At 23.0% G+C, this 21677-nt stretch overlaps 1 protein-coding gene across 2 annotated transcripts in view; it reads right to left on the bottom strand.

The window, feature by feature from the left end:
* LOC114126213 (sex peptide receptor) overlaps window positions 1–21677 on the bottom strand; it is a 196193-nt gene that overhangs the window by 13875 nt on the left and 160641 nt on the right. For both annotated transcript variants that reach the window (XM_027990105.2, XM_050206344.1), the window contains one exon: window positions 1157–1290. In XM_027990105.2, the coding sequence (XP_027845906.1) occupies window positions 1157–1290 (134 nt within the window). The remainder of the gene's footprint in view (window positions 1–1156; window positions 1291–21677) is intronic.

Here is a 21677-nt window from a genome sequence, read left to right as displayed (position 1 = left end):
ACATATATCTATACAATTATTTTTTAAATGCATTATACAGGATTCAGTCAGTGGTCAGTGTGAAGAGGAAATATTATCAATGAGAAAATTAAAATTATTATGAAGTCTATTAAAATTATTGTATTAGGTTTATAGTGTTTTATTTTTAATGTACTTGAAAGCTGGGTTTGTATATTCATGAAGGAGAAGTAAATACGTTTTTTTATTTTAGTAGATTAATGATATTTTAAATTTATTTGAACATTAACTTTACCCGATTTCGTTTTTATGAATCTACCTAGACATAACTTGTAAACAAAAGAACTAAGTTTTCATATAATATAAAAATGTGTTAGTTGTTGTACTTCAACAATTTAAAAATATTTAAATGTGTGGAAAAAATATATTAGGTAGGTATTGACTATTGACGTTCAAAGGTTTTTTCTATGATGAATAAATAGAAATCAAATCTACATTAAATTCTAATTTAAATTACAAAGGTAAATTAAATTTTATTATGTAGATGAATGGAAGAAAATTAATTCGTAATGACGTAAAAATATTAAATGTGCTAGATAATCTATTTATAGTACATAGAGTTCATAGGTTGTATATTTTATTACTTACTCATCATTATGAATTTACAAAATTATATATTATTTTTACTTAAAAAAAAAAATGTAATTACCAATTTTTGTAGGTACCTACTTAATTATTAAGATAACAGACTAAATTCCGTTTAAAGTATTTACATTTTATGTTAAAAAACATTATCATTATTCATTAGTCATTACAGCTATAAAAACAAACAAACAAAAACAAATTAAAAATTAATGCAATTTAATCACCTATTTGGTTTCTGAAATTTTTATATTTACACTATCTAAGCTAAATTATTATTTAAGTCTTTTAGAAAATTAATAATTAAAAACGAGATCCTTTTAATGACTAAAAATCGTTTCTTTGAAATTTTAAAACGTACATAGGTCACGGTTCTGTTTTTTTTACTTTTGGTTTTATTACGAGCTAATGCTCTCGGGTAACATAGGTATAGCGTTAATCGTCTGGTATATATTGTTATATTAAAAATATAATAATAATGCAAGGTTAGGTTTAGGATAAACCCATTACAAACACTTGGATTGATTGTTATATTAATATATTTTAAATCACTTACCTGAACAGTAGAAGATTTAATACGACGAGAGATATGCATGGGCCAGTGTGTACGAAGATTACACGGAACGCATAGTACAGCGTGAAATATACGTCTAGTGTGACCCAATGTTCAACCCAATATGCGTGCTTCATCTTGAATTAAAAAAAAAAAAAAATATATATATATATTATTGAGCTTAGTTAATTTGTAATAATATATACAACATGACGATGTACAGTGTACACATTATTTTTTGAAATATACAAAAATAATCTTTCTTTTTTTTAAATTTTCAGTTGTAGTTAACGTGAAATATTGTAATAGACAGGGATAACCGATGGGTGGTGATACTAATACAATCTACTTAATAAATCAAGATGTAACTGCCTATTTACCTCAACATTTAACAAATAATAACAATTAATACTAGTTTTGATGAAATAAAAAAGTCAAATTTATGTATAAAAAAATAGCCAAATAATTTTTATTAGTGATCACACGTTTAATAAAATGAAATTAAAACTATTAATTTTAGTTAAAAATGCTGTCAACAGTATTTATTTCTAATAAAAATTTTTATATTTAAACGAAAAATAATATTAATTATTATAATAAATATAATTAAAGTTTTATATGATACAAACATTAGGAAATATTTACAATATAAGTCAATAAATTATACTGAATGATTAAAAAAGTAATAAACATTTAAATGTCAAAATATTATTTTTCATAAATTTTTCATAAGGATAAACGTAAAAAAAAAAACAGTAACAGGTTTTAAATTCTATAAATATAAATTTTAGCTTCTATATAATACTATTTCCACACTTCAAAGATTGAATGCCTTATTGATAAAATTGAATCAGTTGTCTGGTCTGTAAGTACAATATTGCGTTTACGGTAAATAGCGGAAACGATAGAACGTATATGTGGTTTTTTTTTTAGGTAACTCTTTTATAAAACGTTTTTATTTGGTAGCTAAAGCTATTTAACACTTTTTTAGAAGATGGGTTTTTTTAAAAACTTTAAATACACAGTACTTGATATCATTACTGTTATTATATTGTTTACACTCAATCTGACGTAATTAAATATCAGCTAAACCTCTGCAGTTTTATATTATTATGTATTTGTTAAGCTGCAACATTTCCCAAACTCAGTGAAGTATCGTCCATCAGATGGATATTATTATGGTTATTATCGTATAATTAGGTTAAGTTATTTCAGATGAATATTGTTAACCAAATAACAAACATAACACACACGATGGAAACTAATATTTGTGTGTATAATATTCATGATCTGAACATCGAAAAAATGACGCAAGATATTTCCAACAAAATATGGGTTGGTATCAACTAAACCCGTTTTGGTTCAATAGCACGAACAGTCTAAAGATCACTAAAATATAATACTCTTCGTGACGTTGTGGAAAATTTATAAGTCACGTCTGGTTTTTATCGTTACTAGGGCAAAATATTTGATAGGTGTTTTGATGAAGTTATCAAACTATTATATACTAAGAATATCTGAAAAATGATCCGTGAAAAAATGTCTGTTGTATTTGGAGAGTATGAATAGTCATTGTGATGGAGACTAGTGTTCATAAAATTATGAAATTTCAAGTTAAGATTTTTAACATAAAATAATTATAGTTATCTACCTAATTAAATACCGTTTGAAATTGAGTAAAATTACTTTATAGTTCTTATCATATTTTTTGTCAATATTAATAATAAATATACTAAATTGCGTTTGTTTATACATAGAAACAATTAGAGTTGATAAATTGTAATCAGCCTATATTCACCATTATGAATATAGACACGTTAAACTTTTGAGAATCACACATGGCTTAAAAATTCAATAATTACATTAAATAGGTAACTATATAATTATATGTTTATTTGTTATTTGTGTACACAGGAAATGAATCTACATTTTAGGACATTAAAATATACATAATTGCAGGATCTATATATTTATAGATTATTTTAATAAAATTTAATTGTATTTACTAACATAATTTCGTTTTAAACTTTTTGAATTTTGTTAAAGAGTTAATAATTGTTTATGGAAAATCTTCTATCTGTATAATATTACTTAATATTTACACTGTACTCTAGCATCCAGTAATAATGGCGTTTTACTTATTATTAATAATGTATTAAACTCAAGAAAAATGTACAAAAACCGTGTGTGTCGTTGAAAAAGAAAACATTTTAAGTGTTTGAACAGTTTTGACATCGAGTTTATAGTTTATGATAATGTGTTACAAGTTTATGCACAAGTACTTTTTTCCGAGAGTAGGTCGATGGCAACCGAATTTAATCAAACAAAGTTTACAATAAACTTGATAAACATTCCAGAGTAAAATTGGTGAGATAGTTGCTTTACATGACTACGATATATTATTATAATGCCTCCATAACTCAACCATCGAGTAACTCTCTGCTGAATTAAAATTAAAGTACACCACCCCTTCCTCATATACATAGAGTGTGTACATTCATACAATTTACTACGAAAATTAAATATTACAAGAAGATCATAGGATTTATCGAAAATATTTTTCAATGAATAATTAAGGTTTAAAATATAAATTAATTATAAATATTTTGTTGTAACAATTATTTTACAGTACTATCTGTACCTACTTTTTATTAAAATTTTTTACCAAGAAATGACTGTAACTAAGATTTTTAATGTATTACAAAAGCTCTTACGTGATGTATAATCATCAATATAATATTTTTTTACAACAATAATAAAAAAAATTATATCATTTTAAAATACATATAGTGTTTATTATTATCTGAAAAATAAGTTACATGAGTAAGAGTTTCAAAAAATATTTTGTTATAATACAATATTTTAGAATCTTCATACACAGTGACAGCATTTGTAGAATATTTAAGTAAGATTGATATTAATATAAAATGACATCCTATCTAATAAAATGGTACATTTCAGAAATTACGAGAGGTTATAATCTAACTTATACATTTATTAATAATTTAAAATTTAATTAATAAAAGTTCGAGCATTCAAGAAATAAATAAGTTCCCGGAGTAAGTTAATTAATAAAAAATAAAATTTTTTAAATTCAACTAAAAATATGTTTAAATCGGTATATAAATATAAATATAGTGGACTGCTCACCCTGTGAGTTGCCTTACGACACAATTTAATGTTCAATACAATTGTACACAGCTTATAGGGTTTAAAATGTATATGGATATAAATAATAAAAAAAAAGTTTGAGTAATCTTTTATATAATTTATAGATTCTTAAAATTTTAAATTTTAAAATAAATATATCGAATTTTATTTCATCTGTAGACAATTGATTTCACATACGTTTTTTTATACACATTAACGCCTTAAAAAATTCACACGCTATATCACCAAAAAAGAAAGTTTCTATGTTTTTGTGATAAACTAGGGTGTCGAAATAAATACGTGAGAAAATGCTGTCGAGAAAACTGGATGGTTATAACTTGTGGTTGACTTAAACATACTCAAAACTCTTGCTTTAAAACAAAACTTTTTCGATTACTTTTAAAATAGCTTTCAACATTGAAGAAATCCCATCAGTGAGTGATTTAAAATATGTTAAATACCTAGTGTTAATTTATTATTATTTATGTCATTTTGCTGTTTGTTTTTAGGAAATCTCGTCTTTAAACGTCTGACAGTTATTTACAGCCAATGCTGGTTATTAGAACTAATATACTACATTCTCCATTTAATTGTTTAATGAAATAAATATTTGAGTTAATCATACGTGTTTAATGATTATTTAAATTTAAAAGAATAGTGAATATGAATTTGTTAGAAGCAAACTGAATAGATGCTGATAATCTGTTATTTAAACACTTTTAAAAACTTGTATCCTTTTGTTAAGCTTATAGTTTTTATTGGATATTTCTTCAAGTTCTACTTAGAATTTAATATAATTTTCTCAAGACTTTCTATACTAAATCCTCGCTAAATAACGGATATTAAAAGTTTCAAAAACTTGGATATTGGGACTTAAAAACTATGGTAAAATATATTTCAAGTCGTCGCCTACCGCACGAGCTGCCCATAAAAATGATTATATAATATTGTTTAATATATTTTTAGCATAATAATTCCATTTTTAAAACTTTTATACACTCAACGAAAGGATGGTTGCATTTATACTCTACAAACTCTGTTTTAATCTGATACCATGTACCTTCTGGCAAAAAAAGGTTAGCAAAAAACTGTAATTATTTATAGTAAACATTCAACTGGACTCACGTACACTCATTTCAATTGATTATGCCATATACATGGTATTTTTTTTATACAAAAGTAGAATTTTTGAATGCATTAATAGTGGAAAGATTCACACAATGGTCATAAATAAAAGGACAAATTATGCGTAAGGGTGTACCTCACAAGCAGACCATTTCAGTATCTGTTCAAACAACGATGAATGCATATAAATAGTATTGTTTTTTCTCCACAAAATTGTAGGGGAATAATATAATAATAATAATATATTCTGGTTCACGCGCGAGTTATGTAGTGAACATTTTTTGTTTTTAGATTTTCAAGACAAAAGATTTTATTTTTTGAATTAAAAATTATCATGTTACTAAATTGCAATGGGATCGCTTTTTTTTTTTTTGAAAAGTTTATTGGTAGTTGGTTAATAGTTTAATAGGTACTACAGACAAATTATAAATCTAGTACTAGTATACTGCATTATATACTTTTATATTTTAAACTATTTTAACTAGAATCTAAAAATAGTTTCTTTTTTTAAAAATTCATTATTGTTTGCTTGTGAAAAATAAAATAGTATAGTAGATAATATCTATATTATAGATTATTAAATTGTTTTTATTACTATTTGTTATTATAAATAATAATAGTTTATTAATTACTTAATTTATTCAAAGCCCAATGTAAATACTATTCCATTTACAAGTAATCGTAATCTTATAACCACGTAGTTCATTCCGAAACAAATATACTCGTATATATATTGTACATTCATTTTATTTTATAAATTATTTCTGATTATTAAAATAAGATTTTAAGTAAAAATAAAACAGATTAAATTGTTTTAAAAAGTTTTCTCTTGACTATAATGTAATATAGGTAACTTAAATAATATAAAACACTACTTTACGTACTTATTAACACGTACTTAAAGTTATTTACAACGTTCATTATTTGAGTTTTATTTTTGAGTTTAATATTTTTATAGATGAAAACAAATAGAGAAATAGCAAATAAACTTGCGTAAAAATATTATTAATTAAATATAAATTTATGTAATAATTTTTTTTAGATAAATTTGTAGGTACAATTTAAGAGAATTTATATGAGATTTTAAGTATTTTTGTTTTTAATTATAACACAAAAAGTAATAAAGATGACAACTTACATTTTTTTTTTGTTTATTTTGCAATAAGAAATACTCAAACATTGTAATGTCGAGATTAATAACTTACTGTAAAACTACATTTTTCGACACCAATAGCATGAGTGCAACTAACTTTTCTTGAGTATTGTTTGTGTTGTACTTATTATTTATACTTCAAAGTTTTGAAAAAGGTTTTTGACAGAATAAATTTGTGCTTTGAATAGTTGAATTATATATATCTTCAGAGAAATGTGTACTTAAAAAGAACATCGATTAATAAATATATTTTTTTTGAAACATTAAAACGTATAGTAATGTTGATTATCTGTTCGTAATAATTATGTAACAAAACAATAAAAAAAATTTCGAAACCGAGCCATTTTATAACTCAGAGATCCATACAAGCAGTAACAAACATAATTTAAATATCAAAGAATAATATTAAGAATACTTAGATTAATATTTGATTTATAGCCCATATTAGCTGTGTCATTGAGTGTGTCCACAATCATTGAAATAAGTTATCTAGTAAATATACGAGTATATACCAGAAGTACAGTTTTCAATTTGCTTTTCTCGTTTTCTGTGGTTCAATAAAGTTCTATCAATTACAGTGGAGGTTTCAATTTTCAACGTGTCGTTATCCATCTATAAAGTATGATTGTGAATTTATGACCAAATTGAACTTATTCTTTTGTTTTCTTATTTATTATACAATATAGATACTTATAAGATAGTTTTATTTCCATAAGAATCGTAATACCTAAATAAAATAATGCCAAATAGAATACAGAGACCTGGAGTGGAAATTCTTCTCATTCCAACCACATCGCCTCAGAACAGTGGTGTGTTGCATGAAATTGAATTGTAGTAGGTACAATAATAAAGTATCGTATTCGAAAAAGTATTCTGATCAGACCAGTTTAAAACCAAGCTTGAAGACATTTCTTCAAAAACTGTCAATGGTTATTGGTAGTTTGTTTATGCATGGTTAAATTATTGAGAAAATCGGAAATGACCGTCTCTTGTGTTGTAACACACGATACCTAATGTTTTTGTTTTCTAAAAACTACATGAAAGTCTCAAAGTTTTTTTTATTCTTAAATTATGTCAACAGAAAATAATATGATCATCGAATAAATAGGTACGTTTTGATATATTTACATAAAATCTGAAATAACTAGAATGAAAATATTTTTATAAATATCACTTCAACTTTCATATTATATAATTATAAAAGCTATTATGAATAATATTATGTGAAACCACGTGATAAAAAATATAATGGTGCATTAATATAAAACAAAATGATAATATACATACATTTTTTTAAAATTATTAGGTAAAATGTTAAATTTGCATTAATTATTACAGATGTATTGTATTATAGATAACTGAGTTAAAAAATAAAAACACGACACAACTACCTATACCATGTGACATAAGTTCACATTTTATTAAAAACTAGATATTCTAAATTAGGATATTGTTAGGTGCATAAATAACATATTTGTGATTAAATCATATGCTAAATAGGTTATGCATTTTATTATTATAATATAATGATAATTTGATTTCAAACCACACATATTATTTAATATTAATGAAAAGTTTATAATAAAAGCATAAACTCATACTATTATTATCATTAACTGTTGACATTTTATAAATCAAAAACTAAATTCAAATGTAAATTATTCCTTTAGTTATTGATTCATAAACGTAAACGACCAGTTTGAATTCATAAAAATATAGTTTCTTATTTGAACTTTAAAAGCGACCTCGTAAAATCATCCATTTTTAATTAATAAAAAGTGTATTCATTTAAATTTAATCTAGATTATGTTATTAGAAATCGTTTTGATATTATTGTTTTTGATTTTGAAAAACTTCGGTTATAATTTATTTTAGTTTATCTATAATTCCGATATTGAAGATTTGGCATATAATATTTATATAATAAAAAGTAAATACTTAGTTATTTTTGAAATAAATAAGTTTAAAAACCATTAAAATCTACTACTACATTTAGCCTTTATAAAATTATATTAGGTATAACAGTAGCATTTTTCGATTTTATAGAGAAAGCATTTTTTAATTTTAATAAGCAGAAGACCGTAGTGTTGCAACTTTTTTTATTGAGAATAATCGAAGAAACTTTTAGCTGTATAATATTTATATGTTTGTCTCTGTTTCTTTTGTGAAATTATTGTACATAAACTTTTTTTTATCATAGTTTTTCTATCGATTGTAAACTAAAAACATATGATACTTCGTCATTGTCAGAATGGCAACGATTTTTATTCTGCTCAGAAAAACTGTGAAAACTGAGAAAAAACAATGTAAGCACATTTGAACATTGCAGTAAGTTGTCCACAATAGCTGTATCATTTTTGAGATTAAAAATATTTTTTATGATGATATTATATTTTTGATGTGTGATATATTATGATTGAATATTGAAAGAAAATAGAATTATTGAATTCAGGTTATGTGACTATTAATATTAATATTAAAGGTTTTCAAAAGGAAGGTAATGGGTTTTACTGTAAAGATAAATAAATAAAATATATTATAAAAATTATTAAAACTTTATAAGTTATATAATAAACTCGGTCTTAAATAGGAACTAAGACGATTTTCGTAAATAGGTCACTAGTTCAAGTGATTAACAATTAGCAAGCCTCATATTTATGGTCTTATGGAGTAACGGTGAAATTAATGTTTAATAAAATATTAATTGAATTATGATATACAAGAAGATTATTAAATCAAATAAAACTCATTATTTCAAACTGTAATAATATTTTTGGAAAACGTTATTTACATTATTTTCAATCAAAATAAAACAAATATTTTTTAACGTTACAATAAAATTATTTAAGTTATTGTTTATTCTATCTAACCTAACTTAATCTACATTTTTTAATTCATATTCATTTGAAAAATATTTTTAGAGTATTTTGGTACATAAAAATAGAATTTTGGACGAGTGGTTAATGAGTTATAAGTATTTAATATTTAGGTGGATGGAGTGGAGAAGTACAAAATATATACCTCGCAAAATGTTGTTCTACTGCTCCGTTTACCTAAACTTTAAATACTTATAACTTATAAATAATATAAACTAATCATCTAAATTTCATGTATCGAAATACTTCAAAATAAATTCTCTTTAAGAATATTAATTTTAAAATGTATTTTTCATTTAAAAAGTAAAAAATTGAAAAAATTAAAACTATAAAAAATATTTAAAAATATGTGTATATTTTAAAATAATTTTTTATTACAACTGGAAACTATATAAAATATATGGATAGATTTAGGATTACAAAAATAAATATATTTTGAAATAATGAGTATTTTGCGATAAAAGAATCATTCTGTATCATCCAGCTATTTAGTTAAAATGTAATTAATATACACAAAATATTAATCATCAGTAACTGAAAAATTAAGTGGTTCTAATATACTTCTAATTTTGGTATACCACTAGAAAACATACAAGTATATTATGTGAAATATAATTAAACAATAATATATTGTCATAATAATATAATATGAGCTAATATTTAAGCTGTCAATGAAGGTGAATAATAACAATAAGAAAATAAGAAAAATACTAGTTTAAATGTTATCAAGTTTTTAGATGCTTAATATCTATTTTCTTCATCCTATTTCACTTCTTGGCTATTAAATATAAAAATATAATAATAAAAAAAATATATATAACTTTAATGATAATATTATGGAATACGTATTTTATATTTGTAGTAGTTTTTTATACTTAATTCGTAGTAAAATGCTTTTAATATAGTTAATAAATTAAATCTACTTGAAAGTTTAAAGTAATTTTACAATCTAAAAATGAAATGAGAGATCTAATTAATAAATTATGAATCATTGTAATATCAAATACCATTAAGAATTCAGTGTTCAAAATATAAAATACTAAATTAAAGAATTTATTATTAATAAAACTTGTATTATAATTTTTTAAATTTATTCTTCACGCTATAAAAGTAATAAATTTTAACATTAAATCGCATAAAAAATAATTAATTGAAGAAAACCATGTACCTGTTTAGTCTTCTCGTGTTTATTTATCAAAAATACTTAAACATTGTTGATTTTGTGTTTTTAAAATTATATTGAAAATGTATCTTATTTTTCTTCTTTATTAATATAGGTACCTATATTTTAATTAAGAATTTTAAATATTTAGTCATTCATTATTTTACTTAGTATAACACCTTCAAAAAATTAATTATTGGGGTGTGGTTTTGTAAAATTATAGAATAAAAAACTTATAATTTTTAATTAAAACGAATTCTGATTTAGGTAAAATTGAAACTAAAATAATTATGTACAATATAATTTATATTTTATTGAGACCATACATTTCAAAACTTTTAAAGTTTTATGCAAATGTGATGAATAATGAAAAAAGGTTGAAATAAATATCTGTCTTAATATTTAACAGTTACACTTTTAAAATTAATAGAACTCAAAAAAAAAAAACTACGAGTATGCTTTTGAATTAAATTAATAATTTATTTTAATCATTTAAAACTTTAAACTTTTGAATATTATTTGTTAAATAATTTGTAAATTTCAATTTGAAAACTTAAATCTCATTAGAATATATTTTAATTACGAAAAATATACAACTATAAAAACTTTTTTCAGTATTGGCCATACCATATTTATCATTTAATAATAAATTAATAATTTATAAATATAATAAGTTACTATTATATTAATATTATGTACTTAAGTTTATTTAAATATTTTATGGTAATAATTGAAGAATGTTTATTTGGGAATTTGAGATGTATCTAATCAGAAATATTTTTAAAAATGCTATAATTATTAATTATTATTTATTGTTGGAACTATAATATTAATACTTTATCACATTTGGATTAGAAATAAACATTTATCAAATATTCATTGTTTAACCTATTTTGTTATATTTTTGTATTATGAATAACATAGGTAAAATAATTTTTTAAATAACTAACTTTTTGTTTTTTATTTTTTTTTATATTTATAGATATACTACGTATATCAATAATTAAATAGTAAAATATGTACCTACGTCCTACACATATGGTGCTATTTTTCAAATGTATTATGCTTTATTCTAAAATATTTTCTAACAATATTATTAATAAGATTTATTTCATAGTATATTTGAAAGACGTTTATTTTGTTAGTTTTGAAATATATTAAATAAAATACAGTATTAGGTACATAAAGTACTATTTAATTAATATGGAAAATGAATTATTAACAATATTATTAGCCTATATATTATATTTTATGAAAATGAGTTGCTACAGTACAATCATTAAAATGATTGAATTTATAGTTAATGAAAAACAAAACGTTCTGGAATGAAAAAAATATAAATTCAAAAGATTATTATCTGATATTATCTGTATTTAAATAAAAAATAAAATATATAGAAGTATAATAAATATTATTCGTTTTAGATGATTGACAGATAAAGGTATCAAACGATTCAAGCAGCATTATTAAATTATACATCGAATTGTCAAGAAAAACAGTCTACGTTTCAATTTGACATCTTTAAAAGATTATTCATACTTAAAATTTATAATACTGCGTGTAGAATTGTGTGTATATACTATATATATATATATATTATATCGTAATATTTTTGACATTTTTACTTAAATATGAAAAATTATATGACAGATAATTTTGTGTGAAAATTATACACCAAATAATAATAATAGTTTATCCAAGTCGTTATATTCCCGAATAAAATTTAAATACTCAACATTTTTTTAGATATTTAAGATTAAAAGTTTTTTCCATGTATTTGAATGAGATATGTATTTTTTAAATGTTTTATTATGTATATTTATTAAATTTTCACACAAATTATAATTTATTGTGTAACACCTTTTTTTTTATTTATTTAAAAATCAAAATTAATTTATATTGGGTATGGGAAAAGTTCATATTAATATTTTTTTTTTCATATTGAAAAATGTATATAATATTCTATAGTTTTCGACGATTGAAATATTCTAAATATTGCAAGACAAGCATATAAATAATGGAAAAATAATACTTTTCGTCAAATGTGAAGAAAATACTTAATTTTATAATGCACCAATTAAAACTAAACTATAGACCTTTTATAAAAAAAGTTGATTTTTATTCTCAAGTATTTATGTATTCCTATATCATATTACGGCAAATTTACTCTGTATAACTATACAACTCTTAAATGTATTCTTACTTACAAACGAAACTCGTTTTTTTGTTTTACTAACTGTAGGTAGGTATTCCAATACGTAAAATGTACAGATTATTGCATGATATTTCAAACAAACTATTAAAACTATTGGGATTTAAAGAGGATTGAAATTATTTTTACTTTTACTCATTAATATTTCTTTACCCTAAGATCTAGAGTATTATAAAAAATGAGAATTAACTTAAGAGGGTACTTCATAAGAACACTTGCAATTATTGTGTCCTTCTTGCAAACATACAATGGAAATAATATAGGATGGATTGAATAAAAGTTCGACTGAATCGATTTTTTGTTATTGTAATATTTATTTAAGAGTGAATAGTGAATTGACTTATAATCAAAAGTCAAATTGAAGAGAATTTACTGTGTTGTTGAGTTGGTTTTTTTTAACATTTTTAAATTTTAAAGCAAGTTATGATTCTATAAAAATTTAAATATCATGATAAACTAACGTACAATATAGTTAGGTATAGTAAAGTTCTTACTTTTAAATTTGAAAATAATGTAATTCACTTTTATATTAAAGGAAAGTTGAAAAATTGGATCTTCTGAACAAAATTTGCTATTTTGTATTTGTGTAAATTGGAGAATTATGTCTCAGTACAAGTTATGATTAGATTTAAATTTCAGAACATTTTTAAATCTAAAAAAAATTTTATAATCAATTTTAATATAATATTTACTGTATAAAAAATGAAAATAGAATCTATTTACGTTGTATTATATTATAGATCAAACGTAAAGGAAAGTACTAGGTACTGACTCTAAAATTGAGTTTAAAACTAAGACTAAAAAATTTAAGTATTGATTTTTATACAGTTCTATGGTCTTCATTGTGAATAATTTTTATATAAATGAACTTGAAAAATGATAAAAAAAACCTAATTTTTCCATAATATACAACCAAAATAATATTATTTCATTAATGTGCCTATAACAATCATTAGGCAGTAGGCACTGTGTCTTTAGCAAAAAAAAAAAAAAAAATGAAAAACAATCGTAAGATCGGATAATAATACTAATTCTCGTGGTTTTGATTCTTGACTGATTAAACAGCGTTACGTTAAAACACTCTACCTATAATAATACTGATCAGTTGGAAATAGTTTAATTATCAAAATGGTACGGATTTAGGTCGACCGTACGAATACTAACCTATACTACCCACAATGCCCGTTTTCCGTGCAGGTTGTCCAGAGCTACATATCTATACAACATTATACTTAAAATATTATATGTATATTTTTTCCCGAGAAAACGTTCGAAAAAAAGTTCTCCCGTAAGTGTTGAAGTATTGATCGGACACTTTGCTGAATTGGAATGAGCCGACTGTCTACCGTATAGTTGTGTACCGGGTATGTGTCACTATATTAAGTTGGGGTGTTAACAGGCGTTATTCTGGTTAAACTTGAATAAAACTTCATGAAAGTCCAGTACAATCATAGACTTATAGATAAAGATTACGATAACGTAGTTCACCTACATCGTTTTCGAACATGTGCATATTTTTTTCCGTGATATTCATGTTGTTTTCATTTCATGCTACAAAAAGTCAAGACTTTGGTTTACGATAACATTGCTCATTGTTTGAGTTATTTGTTCAACTCTATCCGTTATATTTCATAACTTGGGGTGATATGCACAACAATAAATCTTATTTGTTAGATATTTACATAGTACTGTGTTTATATATGAATAACACCCCATGTGAATTAGGTTTAGTGACTTTATTGCTATTCTGGATAGAATGTATTATAAATGATAACTAGAAAAATGAATTGTAGGATTTATCAGATGTGGTACAATGTGTCTTGCGGGAATTCTTCGACAATTTCATCAGTTTTCATGTATATAATATGATTAAAAATAAAGTAAAAAAAAATTGTTCTTGTTTAATATTTGAAAATGTTTAAAATATGGCTCAACAACTTTATACGCACTTGTTTGAAAAATATAGATTTAAATAGCTTGATTTTTATTTAGTTTTGGAGTTGAATAATACAATAAAATGCCTATACTTTTGATTTTAATTTTTACCATAAAAAATTATTAAGTACAATTAATTTTAAATAATTTCATACTTTAATTTTTTATTTACGTTTACGATGTATTATGTTAATTTTAAACATTTTATTTATTTCTCGAGACTGTTAAACCAATGAATAATTTATTGCAAAAACCGTATAAATGAAATGAGATTTTCTCAATGTGATTTTAAACCAACAATTATTTTATTTCTTTTTGAAAAATTACATAATATTTATTTATTTACAATTTTAATAAAAAATAAAAACGTGATATGTTTTTGAAACTTAAAATTTGCAGTGTATTAAATAAGAATAGACATTTTAATAAAATTAACAATAAACATATTAATTATTTTTACTTATAGAAACATAACATTTTTATTTTGAAGTTAAACGAGTGATAAAGTATATTATTGTATTACATCATTTTTTATATGTTATACAAATATAGTGTTTCGCAATGAGTAATATTGATTTGTATAGCATACTTATTTTATAATTTTTTAAACATTGATTTTTTTATAATGAATATAATAGAAGTTATTGAATTCAAGCATATTAAAACTTTTATTTAGTTATAAAAATATAATTTATAACAAAAAATAATAAAAAATCCATATTTACCTAATAAATCTTATAATAATAAATATTAGAGTTCAGATTTTGTAGGTATTTATTTTACATTAGCTTTTAGATTTTGAGGCGAGCTATAAATGTTTGATTTTACATTGATCTGTATTTTTTTTGTGTCTACCATTATCTTTCGGAATAATACAACAATTTTCAATTTTTTAACTTTGTAGATAGTTTTCGGTAAAAATTGATTTAATTGGTACTTGAGGGCAGTGGTCGACAATCGACGACCCGCTACAAAATGGCAATTAAATTTAATATTTTTTTTTAGCTATTTCTTCAAATTTATACATTTTATATCTATTAATGATAGTTAAATGATATGATTGTATTTTATTTATTATGTCTTGGTTTTGTGTTACTATAAAAGTACAAGATTTTTTGGATGAAAACTGAAAAGGAAGAAGATGACTTTACACTTAAAAATTAAGTTTGGATTCTTGAACTGGCGTTTTTTTGTTAATATATTAAAGTATATGAATAAATTTGAGATAAAACTATAAGGTAAAAATTAACTTATTTCTAATATGTGATTTCATATTAAATCTTTTGAATTTAAGTTGAAACTTTTAAGCTATAATTTTAAAATAATGGAATAACATAATACTTCCCTGATTGTTAAAATCTTTTTGAATTGTCAAAATTATTATTTTCATCAGTTAAATTTGTTGAATCTACCTATTTCGATATATCAATATTAATGCAGTAATTGCTTTCAAAATTTTACACGATTCTCACAAGTGTTTAAAATTTACAAATTTAATTTTAATAGAAAAAAAATCATTTTTCTATTATATAACATCTGTCTCAATTGGTCATATTTCACAATATTCAACTTAATATATTTATTTGTCGATGTAACCGGGAAAACAAATTATGTATGGTAAATTGTATAGTTCAGTGCATGTTTTATAAAAGTACTTATTTTGTGAAATTCTGTCAACCTTTCGTCTTGTGTCACTTATGCCACTGTCACTAGTATTGGTATTAGTATGAAATAGTATATTTCAAATTGGCGACCACGTTTTCTGATTATATTGAAAGAAGTTTTTCAATTTATAAAAATATTTTACCAGATTACCAAGGAAGATTATTATTTGAAAATAATAATAATAATAATAATAATAATAATAAAAAAATCGTTCAATGGAACTGGATATTACAGATGAAAAACACCTATTTTATAAAAATAGTTTGGCGAAAAAGAAAACCTTGAGTAAAATCTTAGATTATTTTTTAGATTAATATCCATGAACTGCTAAATGCTAACATCACATTTTTTATGTATTATTTTGTGTATTAAATTATAACTATAATAATTATTTTTGGTATTTTTATGCCATTTAAAATTGAGTTTTCATTAAAAAAACAATAATGAAATACAAGTAAATAATATGTTAAAATAACAAGTTTTGAATTGTTAAGATAATTATTTTAAATTTATCAAAAATTATATCTTAATTCATTATTGACAAGTAGTATTAAACGGTATAGAAAACGATTATAAAGGTAGTTAATGGCAGAGAAAGGAACGAAAAAGAGAATAAGGTTTCTAAGTTGACAAGTAGATCGATTAAATTATAAGAAAAAAACAAAATTAACACTAAAGAATAACATTTCTATATTTTGTTATGTTTTTAAAATTAATTATAAGAGCTTGTTTTAGAAAATCACATTATCTTCTATACAATTGTTATAAGGTAAAACTTGAATTTCGATATTTTAATAATTTATCTCTTTGTCGAAGTATATAACACTCTTCTTGTTTGATATGTTAGTAATGTAAATCATAAATGTTAGTAATGAAAATATATTAATGAATATTTAAATTTTACTTATTAAAATATTTTTATTAGATTTGCCATAGGTAATGAATACATAATACATTTGTATTCGCATTTATTACATTTAACTCTTCGAAATACAGAATTCATATTATACTTATTTTATAGTTCATTTTTAAGTATATATTTTAAAATAACTATTTCAATTCAGTTTAAATTTGTAATTTATTCAATAAAAGATTCTCGTATTATTACGTTTTCTATGAAACATTGATAAGGACAACCGTTATTTCTGTAATATTATGCTTTAGAGTGGGAACGTGTACGAACTACAAGTGTGGCAGGTGAACCGTTTTAAAGTTACTGGGTAAACACGAAATACATGAATTGGGAAATTTGTTTCATACAAACGTACTCAGTACCTATATTAGACTTATTGCTTTTTTCCTCAGCGTGTGTACCACACGGGGACTCAACCAGTATTATACATTGTGTGAGTATCTACTACGTTTTAAAGAAACGGCTTAACTATTCGTTTTTATTGCTTTCCATCTATGTATACAAAAAAAAAAAAAAAAACAACGTAGGTATAATTTGATGTTATTAACTTGCTGATGGAATATGGACAAGTCGGACTTTTAATATAATAATATTATGGACTTATATATGTAGATGGTAAATAATATAGTTTTTATACGATTCATTTGTTGCTGAGTAATATTTATAATACTATAAGTATGATGATGTTTTTACATTCTATATTAATATTATAAGTTAAATATGATCTACCAAATAAAATTAATTCGAAGAATCCTCCCGGGATAAAGGAACTTTCATTTCATTGTGCTCTTCTTGAGTACAAAACAGTAAAATATATTTTTGTAACCATATCATAAATTTGAAAACTACGATGGATTGAAAAACAATTTTGAACGGTACTCGTTTTTTTTAAAACTACACATGTTAAAAATGCTTTTACAGATTTGTCAGTTTTATCTTTCGATAAGGAAACTACTGTTAAAAAATTAAACATTTACACTGTTTAGATGTCATTTTTTTTCAACATTCGAAAAACAAACAAATTGATAATTAAAACTAATTAAAGACCAATTTTTACCTATCATGGATTTAAAACAATAATTAAAGCTGAAATCGTACAAGAGTTGGACCACGTTTAATAATCTCGGTTTTATCTGTGGATATTACTATGCATATATTTTAATATCCAAACTACTCGTATTTACAAATTCGCATAAGATCAGCGATGATATTCGTATCGTTGACTGTATATCTGTTGAATGGAATTGATTTATTAAACATTTGACTATTGTATTGTTGTTGATGAGAGATGTTGACGTGCTACGTGTAATTATTTATACGAAGTTTGAAATTATATTGAATCAATCGCAATATAAAACACAGATTTCATTTTTGCATTTAATAATTTTGAGTTTTATTTTTCCAAGTGATTTTAACGACTCTTATTTATGTTATTTTAATTTTAAGACGTGATGTGATTTTATATTGTGTTGAATATTTGCGTTTGCTGGTCTCGTAACATAACAAGTTTCATTATTCTGGATCATATATAAATTTTTCTGATGTCTTAGGATAAGAAGGATTGAGAGGACATTTTCATTGGAAAAATCGTTTAGCGTATATTTTTTTTTACAAAAATCAAAGCTTTTATTACATGAAAGAAATTTCTAGGAAATAATTTTTAAAACTTGTATATTATTTATTTATTTTTTTTAATATTTACCTTTGTTTTTATCTAAACTACAATAATGAAAATACATTTTTGTTTTTATTATTATATATTCCTGGAAGTTCTGCGTATTTAAAATACATATGTAATGGTCAAGAGAATTAAGTTATTTAATTTAATTTCAGATTGTAAGCAAACCTTCTATTAGGTAATTGTGTTTTATTGACGAGTTATAAAATATTTGAGAGTGTGTAACCCACTTGTAAATTTTAATTTTTTTTGAAGTGAAAATAATCATAGATATCAGAATTTTATTACTGTTTGAAATTTTATATGTAAAAAATATTTTTAAATCTGAATACATTTTTCTTTTATAACTATATCAACTATATATTTATTTATACAAAAAAAGGTTTTTCGTTTAGTTAAATGAAAAACCTACTGTTGGTTATAATTGAATTGAATTTTATGCTTTTTTTAGTAATTTAGAACTTGTGTTAATGATGTTATGGTATTTAATAAGTATTTGTAATTAGATTTTTATCTTATAATAAACAAAATAGGTATATGAGTACATCACATATTGTTCTAATAAACTTTCATCAGCATATTCATAACTATCTTGATGATTATCATTATTCAACGTATTAAGAATAAAGGTTGTTTCTGTCCAAATGTTACAATGAATTTTTGTATAATATTAAAGTCAAGCAAAACACTCGTCGATACAATAAGTACCATGTTACATTATAACTATGTCATACTATGAAAAATGTTTAATTTAGAAATGTTATATTTATATACTCGTATATTTATATAATATTATCAAGTATTAATTAAAACAATTCTAACTGTATTTAAAAATGTATAAAACATTTTTATTGATAATAGGTAATTTAATTTAGTTATAAGCAATAATTATAATTCTCGATAATTCCATTTTCTTAGTTTTACTTGTTATTTTTTTTTTGATTTTGGATGCTTATCGAGAATTGAAATTTTAAAGTATAAAAAAGTATTTGTGCCATTTTTATTCAAATATTTAAATACAATTTTAATTAGTTTTTGATTTTGTTGTTCATGTACTTTTTTCGTTGCTTATTACGTGGTTTAAAAATAAAAAGTAGCAACACTAAAATTAGCGAATATTGTTAAATCTGTTAAGAATTATATTTATTATAATTTATTTATAATACAATACGTATTGAAGTGAATGAAAATTAATAATATAATATAAGTATATATTGATATTTTAATTCATATTATTCTTATAATTAATATTTCAAAATATTTTGAATATAAACCTGCGATGTTGATTTTTCTTGAGAGGTATTTTTCTTATGCATATTATACAGGAGTAACAAAACAATATCAAACATTTTAAAACCTATAACTGCTGCTTTTTTTCAAATTGAAACTAGTAAATATATGGAAATTGAATATTGAAGTTGATATATTGAAATTAAAAGGCAAGAACACATATGGATGTTTTCAGGAAACATAATTTAAAACATATTTAACATCTGTTTAATCTCATAAAAAGTTAAATCCAAAACGATCAAATTTAAAATATGAAACATAGTTTTTCAATATATAGGTACAGAAATTACATTATTGATGTGACTTGTATAGAATCTAAGATTACATTATTCATTTATACTTTAGAATTGTGTTTTAAGAACTGAAAACCATATCTATTGGCTATTTTAGAAAAAGAAACTTAAAATGTCTATACCTTCTTGGGTTAGTAAAATGTAAGTCTAGTTCAATAATTTATCAAGTATTGACATAATTCTTATTCCTAGTTAGTAGCAGAGAATATTGTTTGAATGTAATAAAATTGAAGTTTTAAATGTGAAATACGACCATAATGACATACCGAAGAATAGATTTCGATAAAACTATTGTCGACGTTTGATTTATCGCGATTTGGTAAGCGAACTTTGTATGTACAACGGGATAAATAAACGTTCAGCAAAACTATTGTCAAAGGTTTGCGATATTTTAGTCAGTATCGTTACTTTGTTTATACCAAAATATAAGTTCAAAGTCTGTAATTGAGTTCTAAAATAAACAATGGTAGGTATTTATAATACCCCTGTTGGATAGGTAGATACCGTGTTTGAAACTGACTTTTGAATAATGTATAATAATTATTTCAGAAACACTTTGAACAAAAAGTGATTTAAATAAGAAATGAAAGCAAAAAGGTTTGATAATTGATGTCACCACAGTACCACACGATGGTGCTTTTTCCTTATCCAAGAAAGACCGTCTAATTTGTCGATAGCATTTAATAGCTTTGACATAAATGCTTGCTTATAATTTGTTTGGTGAATTTATTATAAGTGCCTACGGATGCGTATCAAATAAGATTACCTATTGCGATGATTTAAAACAAATTCACCAAGATGTGCATAATGAAATATTATGCTTTCGTCGGGTGTTCGTTATTATAATATTATTAATGCTCTCATTTTTAAAGACGTAACGCTATAGTGACAAGTGAATGGAACGTAATCAAATGCCGTATTTGTGGCTTCGATAACTACTGTTTAACACGTTCTGTGTATAAATATGCATTATTGCGAAGGAGTATGTAAATTTGTGAAAATTATCTGCAGGTAATATTATTATATCATAACGTATACCGACTACACAGTTAGATTTCGTTCATCGTCCCAC

The sequence above is a fragment of the Aphis gossypii genome, chromosome X, assembly GCF_020184175.1.
Source record: "Aphis gossypii isolate Hap1 chromosome X, ASM2018417v2, whole genome shotgun sequence".
NCBI classification, from domain to species: Eukaryota; Metazoa; Arthropoda; class Insecta; order Hemiptera; family Aphididae; genus Aphis; species Aphis gossypii.
This window is presented reverse-complemented; position numbering and strand designations above follow the sequence as displayed.